Here is a 19,403-nt window from a genome sequence, read left to right as displayed (position 1 = left end):
CTCATTAGAGCAATTTCATTTGTTAAATGATTCAGTTGGAAATGTTAATGATCAGACAACAGGTAATAAGTTCATGCTAAAAACTTCAGTACAAGGAAGCTTTCATCAAGGTCATCATCAATTTCTAGATAACAGTGGAAAACAGTGTGTTGCAAATAGCTTAGTTTCTATGATATTCAGTCAAATCAAATGTGTAGATTCATGGGAATCGGAAGATTTGGATATAATACTGCAAACTGGTAATGAATTGTATGGCCTTTTACAACAGTCTACAACTGTTAATTCAGAACTGTTATTAGTGACAGAATTACCACAAACAGTTGATTTATTTGACACCCAGTTTACTTTGAGTGTTGGTGACTCATTATTTGGTATTATTGGTGAAAGTGATGATGAGAACACATTTCTTACACCATTTGACAATGCTCTTGATATATCATTAACTGAATATAATTCATGCTTTGTTATATTTGGTGGAGCAGCATTTGCTGTGATCAAGAATGATGGATTTTATTGGATCTTTGATTCACATTCAAGAAATTCCAAAGGCATGGTAGCACCTGATGGATTAAGCATAGCAATCCAGTTCAGTAGTATTGAGATGGTGTATAAACATTGTTGTGATCTTGCTGTATCCATGCATGTGCATGAAAATGAACAGTTTGAAGTTACGGGTATAAATGTTAATGCTGAAAAGTGTCATGTTATTGACACTGAAACTCAGTCAGATAATGAAGTGGAGTTAGTTGAATCAGATCATACACCGTTTTTATATCAACCCTTGTCCTCTGAGATGCGTCAAAGATTGTGCACTGAACTTAGTTTACAAAATGAAAGAGAAAGATTTGGGTTTCATACTGAAAATTTTGAAATGGGTGAACCATGTAAAACCAAATCTATCCAAGGGGATGGTAATTGTTTTTTCCGGGCTTTGTCATATGTACTATCTGGAAGTGAGGATAACCACATGCGAATCAGATTTGCCATTGTAAATCATCTAAAGAAGAATAACCCTGTGTTTTACCCCTTTTTAAGACCAGGCCATGTGTCTGTTGATGATTACATTATAGCATCTGGTATGCAATATGCTCAAACATGGGCAACAGAAGTTGAAATACTTGGAGCTGCTGATCTATTAAGAACAGATATTTGCACATTTAGCCGAGGTAAATGGATTAAATATTCCAACTATCAGCTTAACAAGAGTGTATCCAATAATGGAAAAGCAATATACTTAAAACACGCTATGGAAATACATTATGAAGTGGTTGAATGTGTCAAGCATGCTGGTGATGTGTTGTGTGACTGCTCCCAGAGCAACATTATAGAACAAGACAGGGTGTCAAAAATTGGAACGAAAAAAAGACGTTCAGAAAGCACAGAAACTAATATTGGAGCAACAATGAAATTATTTAAAAATGATAGCAATATAGAGTCAGATGATGCACCAAACACTTTAACTAAACAACCAAAAATTACAAAATCTCAGGGCAGACGTGCCTACCTTAAATGTTTGAAAGAATATGTTCAAAGAAAACGAAGTGCTAAACAAACTGGGCAACATGTGGCTAAAAAACGTAAACTAGAGAAAGAGCAAAAGCGATATTACAATGATAACAGTTTTTGCCAAAGAAAAAAAAAGAACATGATTCAACATTATGCGAATAATAAGTCTCACAGGGAAGCTGTGAAGACAAGAAGCACTACAAAATATAAATATGACGAAATGCACAGGGAGTCTATAAAAACTAGAAGCATTACTAAATATAAAGAAGATGAATTACACAGGGATTCTGTGAAATCTAGAAGCATTATTAAATATGAAGATGATGAATTACACAGGGAGTCTGTGAAATCTAGAAGCATTATTAAATATGAAGATGATGAATTACACAGGGAGTCTGTGAAATCTAGAAGCATTGCTAAATATAAATATAATCCGTCGCACAGAGAAGCTGTGAAGGAAAGGAGTACTACAACATATAAAAAGAATGAACAGCATAGAAAAGATCTTTTAAATAGAATAACCACCAAGAGATTAATAGAATCAAATAAGAAACAATATTTTAGAAATGTATTGGCTATGTTTAGAAATGAAATTGCCAATGGTCCAGATTTTGTCTGTGCAGTATGCCATCGGCGACTTTTCAGAAATCAAGTTATTCACTGTAAAAAAGAGGTGTACACCAAAAAAAGTGGAAATGTTGCATTAATTGCAGATAAGTGTATTACCGAAGATTATCTACACAAATGTAGCAGTGTGTGTTCTAGTGATAGTGAATGTTTATATTTGAAAAATGGACAGTGTAAATTATGGATTTGTTTTACTTGTCAAAGAAAAATCCTTAGTGGTAAAATTCCATGTGAAGCAGTTACCAACAATCTTAATCTGAAGCCTATTCCAGATGAATTAAAATGCTTAAACTCCCTTGAACAACATTTGGTGGCATTGCACATACCTTTTATGAAAATGTTGGCTTTACCAAAAGGTGGACAGAATGGTGTTCATGGACCTGTTGTATGTGTCCCTTCTAGCATTGATAAAGCTACATCCATTTTACCAAGATGTGAATCAGATGATCAAATGATAAAAGTAAAACTGAAGCGGAAACTAACATACAAGGGCCATTATCAGTATCACTTTGTGAATGAGGCTCATATAAAAAATGCATTAGTATATCTGCAGAAGAACAATAAATGGTATAGTGATGTTTGTTTTAACAAAGATTGGGTTAATCCTTTAGCAAAAATTGAAGAAGAAATTGAAACACCAGATAGCGAAGATAGTGCCTCAAAACATTCTGAAGAAAAAAATAGAGATTTTGAGGACAATGAAGAAGAAAAAGATGGATTACTTTTAGATACATGTCTTCAACCAGTGGATGTTGGACCCGAAGTTCTTGATCAACCTTCTGATGAAATATCTTGTATTGCCCCTGCTGAAGGAAATAGTCCAGTTAAAATGTTAATGGATGAGGGTAATGAAGCAAAGTCTTTTCCTGTATTGTATCCTGAAGGATCACCAACATTTCATGACAAACGCAGTGAAAAAATAACATTGTCAAGATATCTGCATACTCGTTTGATGAATGCAGATGGTAGATTTGCAAAAAATACAGATTTTATATTTTATGCTCAGTATTTGTCAGAAGTACAACAAGTTGTCTCAAATGTGTCTATTGCCTTACGCAAAGGTTCTGGTAAAGCAGGTGGTCAATCTGTAACAGCTGCAACTTTAACAAATTCACAATCATTGACTGACATTCTTAAGCACAATGAGGGATACAAGTTTTTGAAACCCATCCGTGGAACACCCCCTTTTTGGCAAAGTGCACAGAAAGATTTATTTGCAATGTTAAGACAGCTTGGTATACCTACATGGTTTTGTTCATTTTCATCTGCTGACACGAGATGGCCTGAAATAATTGAATGTATTCTTCGAGAAGAAGGTGATACACGAAGTTTTGAAGAGCTTGATTGGTCTGAAAAATGTTCTGTATTAAGAAGCAACCCTGTAACTGCAGCTCGAATGTTTGAACACAGATTCCACTCTTTTTTGAAACAGGTAATAATGTCACCTGCAGCACCTATTGGCGAAATAGTAGATTATTTTTACCGTGTTGAATTTCAGCAACGTGGTTCTCCTCATACACATTGTCTTTTCTGGGTAAAGGATGCACCAATTATTGATAAAGATGATGACGAAGAAGTAACAGCTTTTGTGGACAAATATGTGACTTGTGAAATGCCATCTCCGGAACAAGATGAAGAACTTAATGAGATTGTGAATAGTGTACAAAAACACAGTACAAGACATTCAAAAACTTGCAGAAAACTTGGTACTACTTGTAGATTTAATTTCCCACGCCCACCTTCAGGAAAAACCTTTATTGCTCGAACTGATGGAGACAAATCTAATGACAAAGAAGAGAAAACAATTGAAACTGGTGATGTCATACAGAATTATGTTGATAGTGAATCAGAATATCAAGAAACAGACCAACAAAATGAGATGACTAAAGATACAGCCATGGCAATTCTGACAAAAATCTGGAATATACTACTCAATTCTGAAAAGAACTTCACATCTGTTTCATCCTTGTTTGCGTACATTGAATTAACCCAAGAAAACTTTGAGAAAGCGTCTAGCGTGTTGACAAAGAAAACAAGCATAGTTTTAAAACGCCAACCTTCTGATGTTTGGGTAAATCAATATAACAAAGATCTTCTGAGATGCTGGAATGCAAATATGGACATACAATATATTGTGGATGCCTACAGTTGTGTTGTGTACATTATTAGCTACATTTCAAAAGCAGAACGAGAAATGGGATTGTTGTTAGATCATGCACAGAGGGAAGCATCAAAAGAAGGGAATATGGATGCAAAACTTGCAATGAAAAAAATTGGAGGTGTATATCTTCACAACCGTGAGTTGAGTGCTCAGGAGGCTGTATACAGAGTTTGTAATTTAAGGTTAAAAGAATGCTCAAGAAAAGTACAATTTATTCCTACAGGCGATACTCCAATTAAAATGAGTCTTCCACTAGCAATTTTAAAGAGCATGAGTAAAGGCGGAGATCTCAACAATGAAAACATTTGGATGACAAGTATGCTTGATCGTTATAAGAATAGACCAAATGAAATTAATACCATGTGTCTTGCAAGTTTTGCTTCTGAATACAGAATTGTACCTACATCAGAGGTAGAAAGAAAAAGAAATATTGATAACAATAAAGTTATTAAACTTAATAATGGTCTAGGTTTTATGCAAAAGAGAACAAGAACTGATCCTGCAGTTGTTAGATATGCAAGATTTTCAGTAACTAAGCAACCAGAGAAGCATTATCAAAGTATATTGCAACTTTTTCTACCATACAGGGCTGAATGCCAGTTGAAACCTAAACAATTCCATTCATTTGAAGAGTTTTATCAAACTGGTGCTGTGAAATACAAGAACAATTGGCCTGAAAGAGTTAAATCTATAGTTGACAGAAATAAAGCAATGTTTGAGAAAGATGTTGATGTTATTGATGCAGCTGAGCAAATGCTTGAGTCATGCCCTCTTTTAGAAGATGCATGGGCACAAATTCATCCAGAGTCCGAGAAGGAAAGATTAGAATGTTTAGAATCAGTTAGTACGAATTCGGTATCTAATGAATCAGAAAGTGAAGATTCAATTCCAGACTTGTTGCACAAAGATAAAAAAGACGTTTGTAAAGAAGTATATAGTCAGTGTGGAATGTCCAAAGATGAGGCTAAAATATTGATGAGATCACTTAATGATAAACAGCGTGATATATTTTACACTGTTCGACAATGGTGTTTAGATAAAGCTAATGGCAAGAATGTTGCACCATTTCACATGTTCTTAAGTGGAGGAGCAGGAACAGGAAAATCTCATGTTATCAAAGCTGTGTATTATGAGGCTTCAAGAATTCTTGCTCGTATTCTACCAAATCCAGATGATATTTCTGTTCTGTTGACAGCACCGACCGGTGTAGCTGCGTTCAACATAAATGCAACCACTGTCCATAGTACTTTCTCAATAGCAGTTGATGCCAAATTGCCATATCAACCACTAGGACAAGATACATTAACCACCATTCGTTCCAAACTAAGTAGTCTGCAGATTCTTATTATTGATGAAATTTCAATGGTTGACAAGAAGTTGCTTTGTTATATACATGGGAGATTAAGGCAAATCAAACAGACTGGTGACTATTCACCATTTGGAAATGTTTCTGTGATTGCTGTAGGCGATTTTTATCAATTACCACCTGTAAAAGGAAAAGCTTTATATGTTAGTAGCGAAGGCATGGATCTGTGGAATGATTATTTCGCCATTGCTGAATTAACAGATGTAGTAAGGCAGCAAGATCAACAGTTTGCTGAGGCATTAAATAGCGTCAGAACACGAAGAAAATCTGATGAATTACCAGCAAATGTTGTGAACATGTTTCGTCTGTGTGAAACTGGTGAAGAGTACAATGGTATGCATATATTTGCAACAAATAAAGATGTGGATCTATGTAATATAAACATGCTTCATTTAACATGTTCAAACCCCATATGTATTAATGCTCAAGACTTTTCTAGAAATACTAAAACTAAAAAACTAGAACAGAGAGAGAGGAACTATGTCAAAGTCTACAATACAAACTTGGCAAAGACGGTTACTTTGGCTATAAATGCTCGTGTGATGTTAATTAAAAACATTGATGTATCTGATGGTCTAGTAAATGGTGTTTTTGGCAAAATTGCACATATTTCTTTTGAAGACAATAACATATTTCCATCCTGTATATATGTAGTGTTTGATAACGTGAAGGTTGGTACTAAACTACGCAGTAAATCTGGAAGCTTCTCTGTATTATCACCAAATAGCACACCTATAAAACCATCAGAGGACAGAGTAAACAATGGTGGAGGCATTAGAAGACAATATCCATTAAAGCTAGCTTATGCATGCACTATACACAAAGTACAAGGATTAACAGTAGAGAAAGCTGTAGTATCATTGAATAAAATATTTTCTCCAGGGCAAGCTTATGTAGCCTTGAGTAGAGTTAAGTCATTAGATGGCCTTATTATTCAAGATTTCAAGGAATCGAGTATGTATTGCAATGAAAAGATTGAATCAGCTCTATTAAGCATGCCAAAATACTTGACGTCAAAATCAGTGTCAGACAGGGTTTGCCAATGTACTATCTTGCTATACAATGTTGAAGGATTATTATCTCATTTTGAAGACATCAAATGCGATAAAAGACTTGTTAATGTTGATTTTATGTGTTTGACAGAAACCTGGCTACTGGATGGGCAACAATATAGTGAATTAGAATTAAAAGATTTTGATTTTCATCACAAACCACGGTCATTATCTTATGATACATCTAATGAGATAACATCAGATTTGAAACAACAGGCACATGGAGGTGTAGCAGTTTATTCTAGCATTCATAAAAGTACTGAATTCCTCAAGCTACATGTGTCTAATTTGGAGTACTTAGCTTTTTATGTGAAAGACTTATGTGTGTCAGTAGCTGTTATATATAGACCGCGGTCATATAAAGCTGATGTGTTTAGAGAAAACCTATTGTGTCTGGTTAGTGAAATGAGTAAAATATCTGCAAGTAACATTATTATTGGTGATTTCAACGAAAATATACTTGTGTCTTCCAGTGTGCAGAACATTTTGGAAAAGCAAGGATTCAAACAATGTGTAGCCTTACCAACTACAGAAAGTGGAACGTTGATTGACCATGTATACATTAAAAACGCTGACATTCTTAATGTTGAAGTTATACAAACATATTATGGGTTTCATGATGCTGTGATTATTCAGTTCTGAAAGTATCAATATTTTGGTACACTCAACCTGGACTTATTATTATTATTGAAATTCCAATTTCCTACCTTCATATGGATGTCAACATTGCTACAACTGGAATGCTAGAATTACACTTAAGTGATGAGTCTATTATAGGGAAAAATATTCCAATGTATTTAGATATTCAGATTCTCTCCCTACGTTTACTGCGCGAATAGCATTACAGGGCGTGAAAGTAAAACTAAGGGACACGCCCACCCACTCCACTCCACTTCACTCATTATAGGATTGGGAGGGGGCACTTACTGACATGGATATTTCGCTAACTTATTTTTTATAACAAAAAATAATTTTGAATGTTTTTTTTAACAGAGGAGATAGTTGCAGTTACGTGACATTTATTTATTGTATCCATTTTGTGTTAAATTGTTTTGCTGATCAATGTAATGATGTTGCCCACCATGATGTCATTGTTTAAACGTGCTTAGTATAGGTCGTTATGCAAGATATATAATGTAATTAAGGACTTTGAATATATAATCTATATTGTGAGGTCTAATAATTTCAGGAAAGCAGTAACGTAATTGCAACTTTACTTTAAAACATCATTTATAATTTCAATTATTCACACAGTATCCATCAAGTGCCCCCTCCCAATACAAATATAATTTATCTATACTACTCAAAACAAACTAGGAAACACTAGCTTCTGAAATTATATATTGTTTAATGTTATGTAACTGTTATATTCACACAACCTTACATGTTTGGTTTGGGTTCCAATATAGGAAAATTTAATGTAGCAATGAAATTGAAAAGTTTATCATAAACCTGCTCGAAATGCATGTTATGTTGTCACACATTCTATAAGCATGACACCACGTCATTAATAATTTGAGCATGGAAGTGGACTAATAATAACTGTGACACCTATATTTTTCAAAACTTTTCAACAGCACAGAAATGACTAAGGTTAAGCCACCCATTTGTGACAACTTTAGATGAGAGTGATACCATCTTGTCACAGGTTTTAACAGCCAAACTATGGCCATCAATGTCAAATTCAGCGCCTTTGGAACATAAATCATACCAAAGTGAATGACCAAACCAAGTCAATGATCTCATGGATGATGTGATCGAAATATCATTTCATACAGACTGATGAATACTTCATCGATACCACAGTAGAATAGTATAATCACTTAATGTGATGACAGCATTATGATACAAGTTGATTAATGTCTCCCCTCTCCATATAACATATAAGCCTGCTGGACAACGAATATATGCTGTAGAAGTTTAGAATGGTAAACCGAGCCACATGCACTTGATGTCACATATTGCCGATGTCAATACTGGTTCCCTTGCAGAACGAGTATATCCAGAATCACAATGTGGTTTTAGTTCAGGTTCCTCCACCATAGACATGATCTTTTCTGTCAGACAACTCCAGGAAAAGTGCAGTGAAAAGCGACAACCTTTATACTTGGCTTTCGTTGACCTTACCAACCTTCAACCTGGTAAGTCGCTGTGGCTTATTCAGTCTTCTTCAGCGCATAGGCTGCCCACCAAAGCTTCTAAGCCTCATCAAGTCTTTCCATACAGACATGAAAGGCACTGTCAGCTTCGACGAGGATTCATCTGAACCATTCGACATTTGCAGCGGTGTTAAGCAAGGATGCATGCTCGCTCCAGACTCTTCAGGATCTTCTTCTTTCTCCTTCTGTACTATGCCTTTGACTCTTCATCTGACAATGTCAACATCCACACCAGGCACGATGGAAAACTCTTCAACTGGTCTCGGCTCCGGGCTAAGTCCAAGATCACATGTGTTCCTCTCAGAGAAATGTTGTTTGCTGATGATGCTGCTCTTGCGAGTCACACCCACGACAGTCTTCAACAACTTGTGGATCGCGTCTCTAAAGCCTGCAAAGGGTTCGCGCTCACAATCAGCATTAAAAAAGACAGAGGTAATGGAAAAGGACCCTCAAATAGCACCCTCCATTCAAATCGATGTCTCGCAGTTGGCTGTGGTCGACAACTTGAGATACTTGGGCTCAAACATCTCTCAGAACCTGTCCCTTGATGCAGATAAATGCTCGTATGGACAAGGGACGTCTTTCAAAGAACTTGTTGTATGGTCAACTAGAAGAAGGAGCATGCCCAGTTGGTCGGCCACGCCTTTGGTTTTGTAAAAGAGACCCCAAGGCTACTCACATAGACAGACAGTCATGGGAGATAACAGTCGATGACTGCTCAGCATGGAGACAAGCAGTCAGCATGGGCATCCAGGGCGTGGAGGAGGACAGACACGGAAGACAGTGATAGAAGTGACTGAGGAGTGAAGCATCTACCAGCTCACTCGACAACTCAGTTTTATTCTGCGGGGACTGTCACTCAAGGATTGAGCTCTACAGCCACCACAGCGCAACCCATCATCTTCCTAGACGGACGGGGGCCAACAACAACAATACTGGACAAAACATTCTAATTGGATCAATTTGGTATTCATTTAATATGAACCCAATTAACTATTCATAGAATTTACTGTCATGTGATGGATAAACTGTTCATATTATCGTGTATGTGTTGTACATTGTTGTATCACCAATTATAATACATTCATTTTTTATAATTTTCATTCCTGTGGAATGTGCTATCATAACATGCATTTTGATCTGATTTATTGTAGTTCTAACTGGAAAAAAAGAAATCATGTTTGAATCAGGCTATTTCAGTGTCCCCTAAACTATTTTGAGTACTTTAGTTATCGTTTTTCTGGGTTGTAAATTAGTCCTTATTTCTTTTAGCCGAATTATTATCAGAAATACACAATATATATAGGTAAAATAAATGAAACTTTAATATGGTTAGAACAATGTCTTCAAAGCAACGAAATGTAAAGATTCATTTTTAATCCTGTAGCCTTGTTGTTTCTCAATGTTATGTTAAACATATTTTCACAGAAGAAATCCGAGCATGCGTTCTCTGAATTTGTGCACTCATATTTGCCATATATATTCTGAATATGTAACCATATATTATATAGTTAGTGAAGTACTAGGAGCGTCTATTATAGTGTCAGTAAAAAAATTATTTGTGCGTATGTATACATCAGAACGTTAAAAACACGAAATCTGACATGATAGACATAGTTATCTAAGAAAGACAATGAATACCGCATCATCTGCACTGTATTGATTTTATAATCATGTAACTGTAGATATATTCTAGTGTTGTTTAATATACATGATTTCACTATAATTTTAATTTTCCATTAGATTTTGAAAACCAGTTTCTTTTTGTTTCACATTACGAACTTAGCTAATGAACTTCTTTACTGATATATAATGTCATTTGCTTATTTAGATGACTGTATTATATATACCCTAAACCACATGTAATAGTTTTTGTACATATTGTTATTGATGTTGCAAAATAAATGACTCATTATTGAAATAACAAAACTAAGTGATTTACTCAGTTATATGTTATGGAATCTCCGAAGCAAATGTTTCTTATAGTACTGTACCCTGGCTTGACAAACACAATGAATGCATGACACAATTATGCCAATAGATGCATATGCATACTAAAAACTATTCAGGATATTATAATTGTGCATATTTGATGAACCACATAACCATATCCATCTAATCGGTTTCCCACATATTGTGCCATATTTATTTTCAATCTCCCTTCTCTATATACAATGGTTTTCATAACATTAGGTTCAGGCACACTTAATGAATAATATACTGTTGACTAACATGTTTGCAAATATATCTATATATCCACTGGGAATGACAGTCCTTATTCTGTGATACTTTTGGTTAATAAAAATGATTATTTTCGTTATTTTCATATCATCATCATTAAAAGTACATTCGAGACGTTATAAATATATAAGGATAAAATATGCAAAAAAATCGTATAAATAGTATTTCATTCATATGCTGTAGGGCATTTCTAGTTGACATTAAATTCACGAACATGATCAACTCACTACATGCTATATGTCGTAACAATAGTTTTAGGAAGCTTTGTTGTTTTAACTAAATGCAAGATGGCAGACAAACTACACAATATATGGATTTGATTTCACAGGAATATGTTAAACTTAATGCAAGAATTCCACATACCGAATTTTGTATCAGTCTGGCAAATAGTTCATGAGTTATAGAACTTTTTCTCTTTTACTAAATCCAAGATGGCTGCCAAAGGAAGCCATTTTTCGAAAATCTGCTTCAGTAACTTTGTAGAGCTTTCAACAGAGATACTATATGCTGAATTGCTTTTCAAACAAGCAAGCAGTTTTTAAGAAGATAATTTTTTGAGGTTTTTTTCATTTTTGTGATAAATTCAACATGGCCACCAAAACCACTTGAATCATGGGAAATATTTTCATGAACACATAATCATCTTATTGAGCGGATGTTGTATGCCAAGTTTTGTTTAAATCTGGCAAATTGTTCATAAGTTATAGCATAATTTCACTTTTTACTAAATCCAATATGGCTGCCAAATGAAGCCATTTTTCAAAAATCTGCTTCAGTAACTTTGTAGAGCTTTCAACAGAGATACTATATGCTGAATTGCTTTTCAAACAAGCAAGCAGTTTTTAAGAAGATAATTTTTTGAGGTTTTTTTCATTTTTGTGATAAATTCAACATGGCCGCCAAAAACACTTGAATCATGGGAAATATTTTCATGAACACATAATCATCTTATTGAACACATGTTTTATGCCAACTTTAGTTTCAATCGGGCTAATTGTTCATGAGTTATAGCGTACTTTCACTTTCGAAATAATCCAAAATGGCTGCCAAAGGAAGCCATTTTTCGATAATCTACTTTAGTAACTTTGTAGAGCTATCAACAGAGATACTATATGCTAAATTGCTTTTCAAACAAGGAAGCAGTTTTTAACAAGATAATTTTTTGAGGTTTTTTGAATTTTTGTGATAAATTCAACATGGCCGCCAAAACCACTTGAATCATGGGAAATATTTTCATGAACACATAATCATCTCATTAAGCGGATGTTGTATGCCAAGTTTTGTTTAAATCTGGCAAATCGTTCATAAGTTATAGCGTACTTTCACTTTTTTACTAAATCCAAGATGGCTGCCAAAGGAAGCCATTTTTCGAAAATCGGCTTCAGTAACTTTGTAGAGCTATCAACAGAGATACTATATGCTAAATAGATTGTCAAACAAGCAAGCAGTTTTTAAGATAATAATTTCTTGAGGTTTTTGGCATTTTTGTGATAAATTCAACATGGCCGCCAAAACCACTTGAATCATGGGAAATATTTTCATGAACACATAATTATCTTATTGAACGGATGTTGTATGCCAAGTTTTGTTTAAATCTGGCAAATTGTTCATAAGTTATAGCGTAATTTCACTTTTCACTAAATCCAAGATGGCTGCCAAAGAAAGCCATTTTTCAAAAATCTGCTTCCGTAACTTTGTAGAGCTATCAACAGAGATACTATATGCTAAATTGATTGTCAAACAAACAAGCAGTTTTTAAGAAGATAATTTTTTGAGGTTTTTTGCAATTTTTTGATAAATTCATTATGGCCGCCAAAACCACTTGAATCATGGGAAATATTTTTATGAACACATAATCATCTTATTGAAGGGATGTTGTATGCCAACTTTGGTTTAAATCTGGCAAATTGTTCATGAGTTATAGCGTACTTTCACTTTTTATTAAATCCAAGATGGCTGCCAAAGGAAGCCATTTTTCAAAAATCTGCTTCAGTCACTTTGTAGAGCTATGGCCATAGGTGCTGCAAAGCAAATGTATAATCACATGAATGAGCCATTTTTGAGAAGAAGATTTTAAAAGTTTCTTGTCAATTTTCGGAAAATCCAATATGGCGGCCAAGGTCACATGACCGCTAAAGTTTTTATTGCTGATATTTGCTAGACATGAGCCAATGATGCCACACAAAAAAACCGGAAGTTCCTAGACCCTCAGAAAGTGGTGCAATTGAGTACTTCCGGTCTGTGTTCTACCTAAGATGGCGGCCAGGTCATGTGACCTACATAGCTGGTTTTGGGGTATGCACCACAACTCATGGTCCTTTATCAGAATGCGAAATGGCAAGTCAATCGCAGCATTATTTTTCAAGTTACAGTGGTTACAAAAAGCGGCGGAAAAATAATAATAATAAATATAGCTGCAGAGCAGCTATTAACGGCTTTCAAGAAAAGGGACCATAACACTATTAAATTTGGAAAAAAAAGTTTGAAGATTTGATTTGTGCAATGTATATACGTGTAGGTTACATGACGTTCTGGCCCAATGCCTTCATTATAGCGCTATTTCTATGTCTCTAACTTCAATAGTGCTCAAGATATTGTATATATGCATATTCAATGAGTTCTATGACCATATATGGTCAACGGATATGTTGGCCAATTCTCTTTCCATTGCCTTCAATATAGCGTTGGTACCCTGTCTGTACATGCAATACTGCTTGAAATATTAGAGACATGCATATTTAATGAGATCTATGACCATATATGGTCAACGGATATGTTTGCCAATTCTCTTTTCTATTTCCTTCAATATAGTGTTTGTTCCATGTTTGTACATGGAATAGCGCTTGAGATATTCGAGACATGCATATTTAATGAGTTCTATGACCATATATGGTCAACGGATATGTTGGCCAATTTTCTTGTCCATTGCCTTCAATATATCATTGGTACCATGTTTATACTTGCAATGGTGCTTGAGACACTGGAGACATGCATATTTAATGAGTTCTATGACCATATATGGTCAACGAATATGTTGGTCAATTTTCTTGTCCATTGCCTTCGGTATACTGTTAGTTCCATGTTTGTACATGCAATAGTGCTTGAGATATTGGAGACATGCATATTTAATGAGTTATATGACCATATATGGTCATGAAACACGTTGACAATTTCTCTTGTCCAAAGCCTTCAATATAGCAATGGTTCCATGTCTGTATGTGCAATAGTGCCTGAGATATTATAGGTATGCATATTTAATGCGGTATATGACCTTATATGGTCAACGAATATGTTGGCTCATTCTCGTGACCATTTCCTTCAATATAGCGTCAGTTTCACGTTTGTACATGCAATAGTGCTTGAGATATAAGAGACATGCATATTTAATGAGTTCTATGACCATATATGGTCAACGAATATTTTGGCCAATTCTCTTGTCCGTTGCCTTCAATATACCGTTAGTTCCATGTTTGTACATGCAATAGTTTTTGAGATACAAGAGACATGCATATTTAATGAGTTTCAAGATGGCGGCCGAACCACGTGACTAATCGAAAATCTGTTTCAGTCACTTTTAATGGCATGACATGTAGAAGGTATATACAAATTTTCAGGCAAAACGGTCCAGCCGTTTCAGAGAAGAAGTCGTTTGAAGTTGGCGGAAGAATAATAATAATAATAATAATAATAATAATAATAATAATAATAATAATAATAATAATAAACATAACAAAAACAATAGGCTTTCAAGCCTGAAGGGACTTGAAAGCCTAAATATAGCTGCATAGCAGCGATGACGGGTTTCGAGCCTGCGTGGCTCATGACAAATTGCACTTGCTCGATGTGATTATTTGACGAACGTTTCATGTCTAGAATGCAAGATAGCAGACAAACTACACAACATATGGATTTGATTTCACAGGAATATGATAAACTTAATGCAAGGACAAATAGTTCATGAGTTATAGAACTTTTTCTCTTTTACTAAATCCAAGATGGCTGCCAAAGGAAGCCATTTTTAAAAATCTACTTCAGTAACTTTGTAGAGCTATCAACAGAGATACTATAAGCTAAATTGCTTTTCAAACAAGCAAGCAGTTTTTAACAAGATATTTTTTTGAGGTTTTTTGAATTTTTGTGATAAATTCAACATGGCCGCCAAAACCACTTGAATCATGGGAAATATTTCCATGAACACATAATCAGCTCATTGAGCGGATGTTGTATGCCAAGTTTAGTTTAAATCTGGCAAATTGTTCATAAGTTATAGCGTGCTTTCACTTTTTACTAAATCCAAGATGGCTGCCAAAGGAAGCCATTTTTCGAAAATCTGCTTCAGTAACTTTGTAGAGCTATCGACAGAGATACTATATGCTGAATTGCTTTTCAAACAAGGAAGCAGTTTTTAACAAGATAATTTTTTGAGGTTTTTTGAATTTTTGTGATAAATTCAACATGGCCGCCAAAACCACTTGAATCATGGGAAATATTTCCATGAACACATAATCATCTCATTGAGCGGATGTTGTATGCCAAGTTTTGTTTAAATCTGGCAAATGGTTCATAAGTTATAGAGTACTTTCACTTTTTACTAAATCCAAGATGGCTGCCAAAAGAAGCCATTTTTCGAAAATCTTCTACAGTAACTTTGTAGAGCTATCAACAGAGATACTATATGCTAAATTGATTGTCAAACAAACAAGCAGTTTTTAAGAAGATAATTTTTTGAGGTTTTTTGCAATTTTTTGATAAATTCAATATGGCCGCCAAAACCACTTGAATCATGGGAAATATTTTTATGAACACATAATCATCTTATTGAACTGATGTTGTATGCCAAGTTTTGTTTAAATCTGGCAAATTGTTCATGAGTTATAGCGTACTTTCACTTTTTACTAAATCCAAGATGGCTGCCAAAGGAAGCCATTTTTCAAAAATCTGCTTCAGTCACTTTGTGAAGCTATCAACAGAGATACTATATGCCGAATTGTTTTTCAAACAAGCAAGAAGTTTTTAAGAAGATAATTTTTTGAGTTTTTTGGCATTTTTGTGATAAATTCAAAATGGCCGCCAAAACCACTTGAATCATGGGAAATATTTTCATGAACACATAATCATCTTATTGAACGGATGTTGTATGCCAAGTTTTGTTTAAATCTGGCAAATTGTTCATAAGTTATAGCGTAATTTCACTTTTCACTAAATCCAAGATGGCTGCCAAAGAAAGCCATTTTTCAAAAATCTGCTTCAGTCACTTTGTAGAGCTATGGCCATAGGTGCTGCAAAGCAAATGTATAATCACATGAATGAGCCATTTTTGAGAAGAAGATTTTAAAAGTTTTTTGTCAATTTTCGGAAAATCCAATATGGCGGCCAAGATCACATGACCGCTAAAGATTTTATTGCTGATATTTGCTAGACATGAGCCAATGATGCCACACAAAAAAACCGGAAGTTCCTAGACCCTCAGAAAGTGGTGCAATTGAGCACTTCCGGTTTGTGTTCTACCTAAGATGGCGGCCAGGTCATGTGATCTACATAGCTGGTTTTGGGATATGAACCACAACTCATTGCCCTTTATCAGCATGCAAAATAGCAAATCAATCGCAGCATTATTTTTCAAGTTACAGCGGTTACAAAAAACGGCGGAAAAATAATAATAATAATAATAATAAATATAGCTGCATAGCAGCGATGACGGGTTTCGAGCCTGCGTGGCTCATGACAAATTGCACTTGCTCGATGTGATTATTTGACGAACGTTTCATGTCTAGAATGCAAGATAGCAGACAAACTACACAACATATGGATTTGATTTCACAGGAATGTGATAAACTTAATGCAAGGACAAATAGTTCATGAGTTATAGAACTTTTTCTCTTTTACTAAATCCAAGATGGCTGCCAAAGGAAGCCATTTTTAAAAGTCTACTTCAGTAACTTTGTAGAGCTATCAACAGAGATACTATATGCTAAATTGATTGTCAAACAAACAAGCTGTTTTTAAGAAGATAATTTTTTGAGGTTTTTTGCAATTTTTTGATAAATTCAATATGGCCGCCCAAAACCACTTGAATCATGGGAAATATTTTTATGAACACATAATCATCTTATTGAAGGGATGTTGTATGCCAACTTTGGTTTAAATCTGGCAAATTGTTCATGAGTTATAGCGTACTTTCACTTTTTACTAAATCCAAGATGGCTGCCAAAGGAAGCCATTTTTCAAAAATCTGCTTCAGTCACTTTGTGAAGCTATCAACAGAGATACTATATGCCGAATTGTTTTTCAAACAAGCAAGCAGTTTTTAACAAGATAATTTTTTGAGGTTTTTTGAATTTTTGTGATAAATTCAACATGGCCGCCAAAACCACTTGAATCATGGGAAATATTTCCATGAACACATAATCATCTCATTGAGCGGATGTTGTATGCCAAGTTTTGTTTAAATCTGGCAAATCGTTCATAAGTTATAGTGTACTTTCACTTTTTACTAAATCCAAGATGGCTGCCAAAAGAAGCCATTTTTCGAAAATATGCTACAGTAACTTTGTAGAGCTATCAACAGAGATACTATATGCTAAATTGATTGTCAAACAAACAAGCAGTTTTTAAGAAGATAATTTTTTGAGGTTTTTTGCAATTTTTTGATAAATTCAATATGGCCGCCAAAACCACTTGAATCATGGGAAATATTTTTATGAACACATGATCATCTTATTGAAGGGATGTTGTATGCCAACTTTGGTTTAAATCTGGCAAATTGTTCATAAGTTATAGCGTACTTTCACTTTTTACTAAATCCAAGATGGCTGCCAAAGGAAGCCATTTTTCAAAAATCTGCTTCAGTCACTTTGTAGAGCTATGGCCATAGGTGCTGCAAAGCAAATGTATAATCACATGAATGAGCCATTTTCGAGAAGAAGATTTTAAAAGTTTTTTGTCAATTTTCGGAAAATCCAATATGGCGGCCAAGGTCACATGACCGCTAAAGATTTTATTGCTTATATTTGCTAGACATGAGCAAATGATGCCACACAAAAAAACCGGAAGTTCCTAGACCCTCAGAAAGTGGTGCAATTGAGTACTTCCGGTCTGTGTTCTACCTAAGATGGCGGCCAGGTCAGGTGACCTACATAGCTGGTTTTGGGATATGCACCACAACTCATGGCCCTTTATCAGAATGCGAAATGGCAAGTCAATCGCAGCATTATTTTTCAAGTTACAGTGGTTACAAAAAACGGCGGAAAAATAATAATAATAATAATAAACATAGCAATTACAATAGGGTTTCGCCCCATAGGGCTCGAAACCCTAAATATAGCTGCAGAGCAGCTATTAACGGCTTTCAAGAAAAAGGAGCCATAACACCATTAAATTTGGGGAAAAAAAGATTGAAGATTTGATTTGTGCAATGTATATACGTGTAGGTTACACGAAGTTCTGGCCCAATGCCTTCATTGTAGCGCTATTTCCATGTCTCTAACTTCAATAGTGCTCGAGATATTATATGCATATTTAATGAGCTCTATGACCATATATAGTCAACGGATATGTTGGCCAATTCTCTTTTCTATTGCCTTCAATATAGTGTTTGTTCCATGTTTGTACATGGAATAGCGCTTGAGATATTAGAGACATGCATATTAAATGAGTTCTATGACCATATATGGTCAACGGATATGTTGGCCAATTTTCTTTCCCAGTGCCTTCAATATAGCATTGGTACCATGTTTACACTTGCAATGGTGCTTGAAATATTGGAGACATGCATATTTAATGTGTTCTATAACCATATATGGTCAACGAATATGTTGACAATTTCTCTTGTCCAAAGCCTTCAGTATACCGTTAGTTCCATGTTTGTACATGCAATGGTACATGAGATATTGGAGACATGCATATTTAATGAGTTATATGACCATATATAGTCATTGAACATGTTGACAATTTCTCTTGTCCAAAGCCTTCAATATAGCAATGGTTCCATGCCTGTATGTGCAATAGAGTCTGAGATATTATAGATATGCATATTTAATGAGGTATATGACCTTATATGGTCAACGAATATGGTGCCTCATTCTCTTGACCATTACCTTCAATATAGCGTAAGTTTCACGTTTGTACATGCAATAGTGCTTGAGATATAAGAGACATGCATATTTAATGAGTTCTATGACCATATATGGTCAACGAATATTTTGGCCAATTCTCTTGTCCATTGCCTTTAATATACCGTTAGTTTCACGTTTGTACATGCAATAGTGCTTGAGATATAAGAGACATGCATA

At 34.9% G+C, this 19,403-nt stretch overlaps 1 protein-coding gene across 1 annotated transcript; it reads left to right on the top strand.

Annotated features, from left to right (window-relative positions):
- The first annotated feature begins 73 nt into the window (after positions 1–73).
- Positions 74–7,354, top strand: LOC146726082 (uncharacterized). The gene has a single exon (XM_085496284.1). The coding sequence runs from the start codon at positions 74–76 to the stop codon at positions 7,352–7,354; it is 7,281 nt and encodes a 2,426-aa protein (XP_085352410.1).
- Positions 7,355–19,403: the final 12,049 nt, after the last annotated feature.

Source organism: Saccoglossus kowalevskii, unplaced genomic scaffold (genome assembly GCF_978046115.1).
Source record: "Saccoglossus kowalevskii unplaced genomic scaffold, keSacKowa6.1 SCAFFOLD_57, whole genome shotgun sequence".
NCBI lineage: Eukaryota > Metazoa > Hemichordata > Enteropneusta > Harrimaniidae > Saccoglossus > Saccoglossus kowalevskii.
This window is presented reverse-complemented; position numbering and strand designations above follow the sequence as displayed.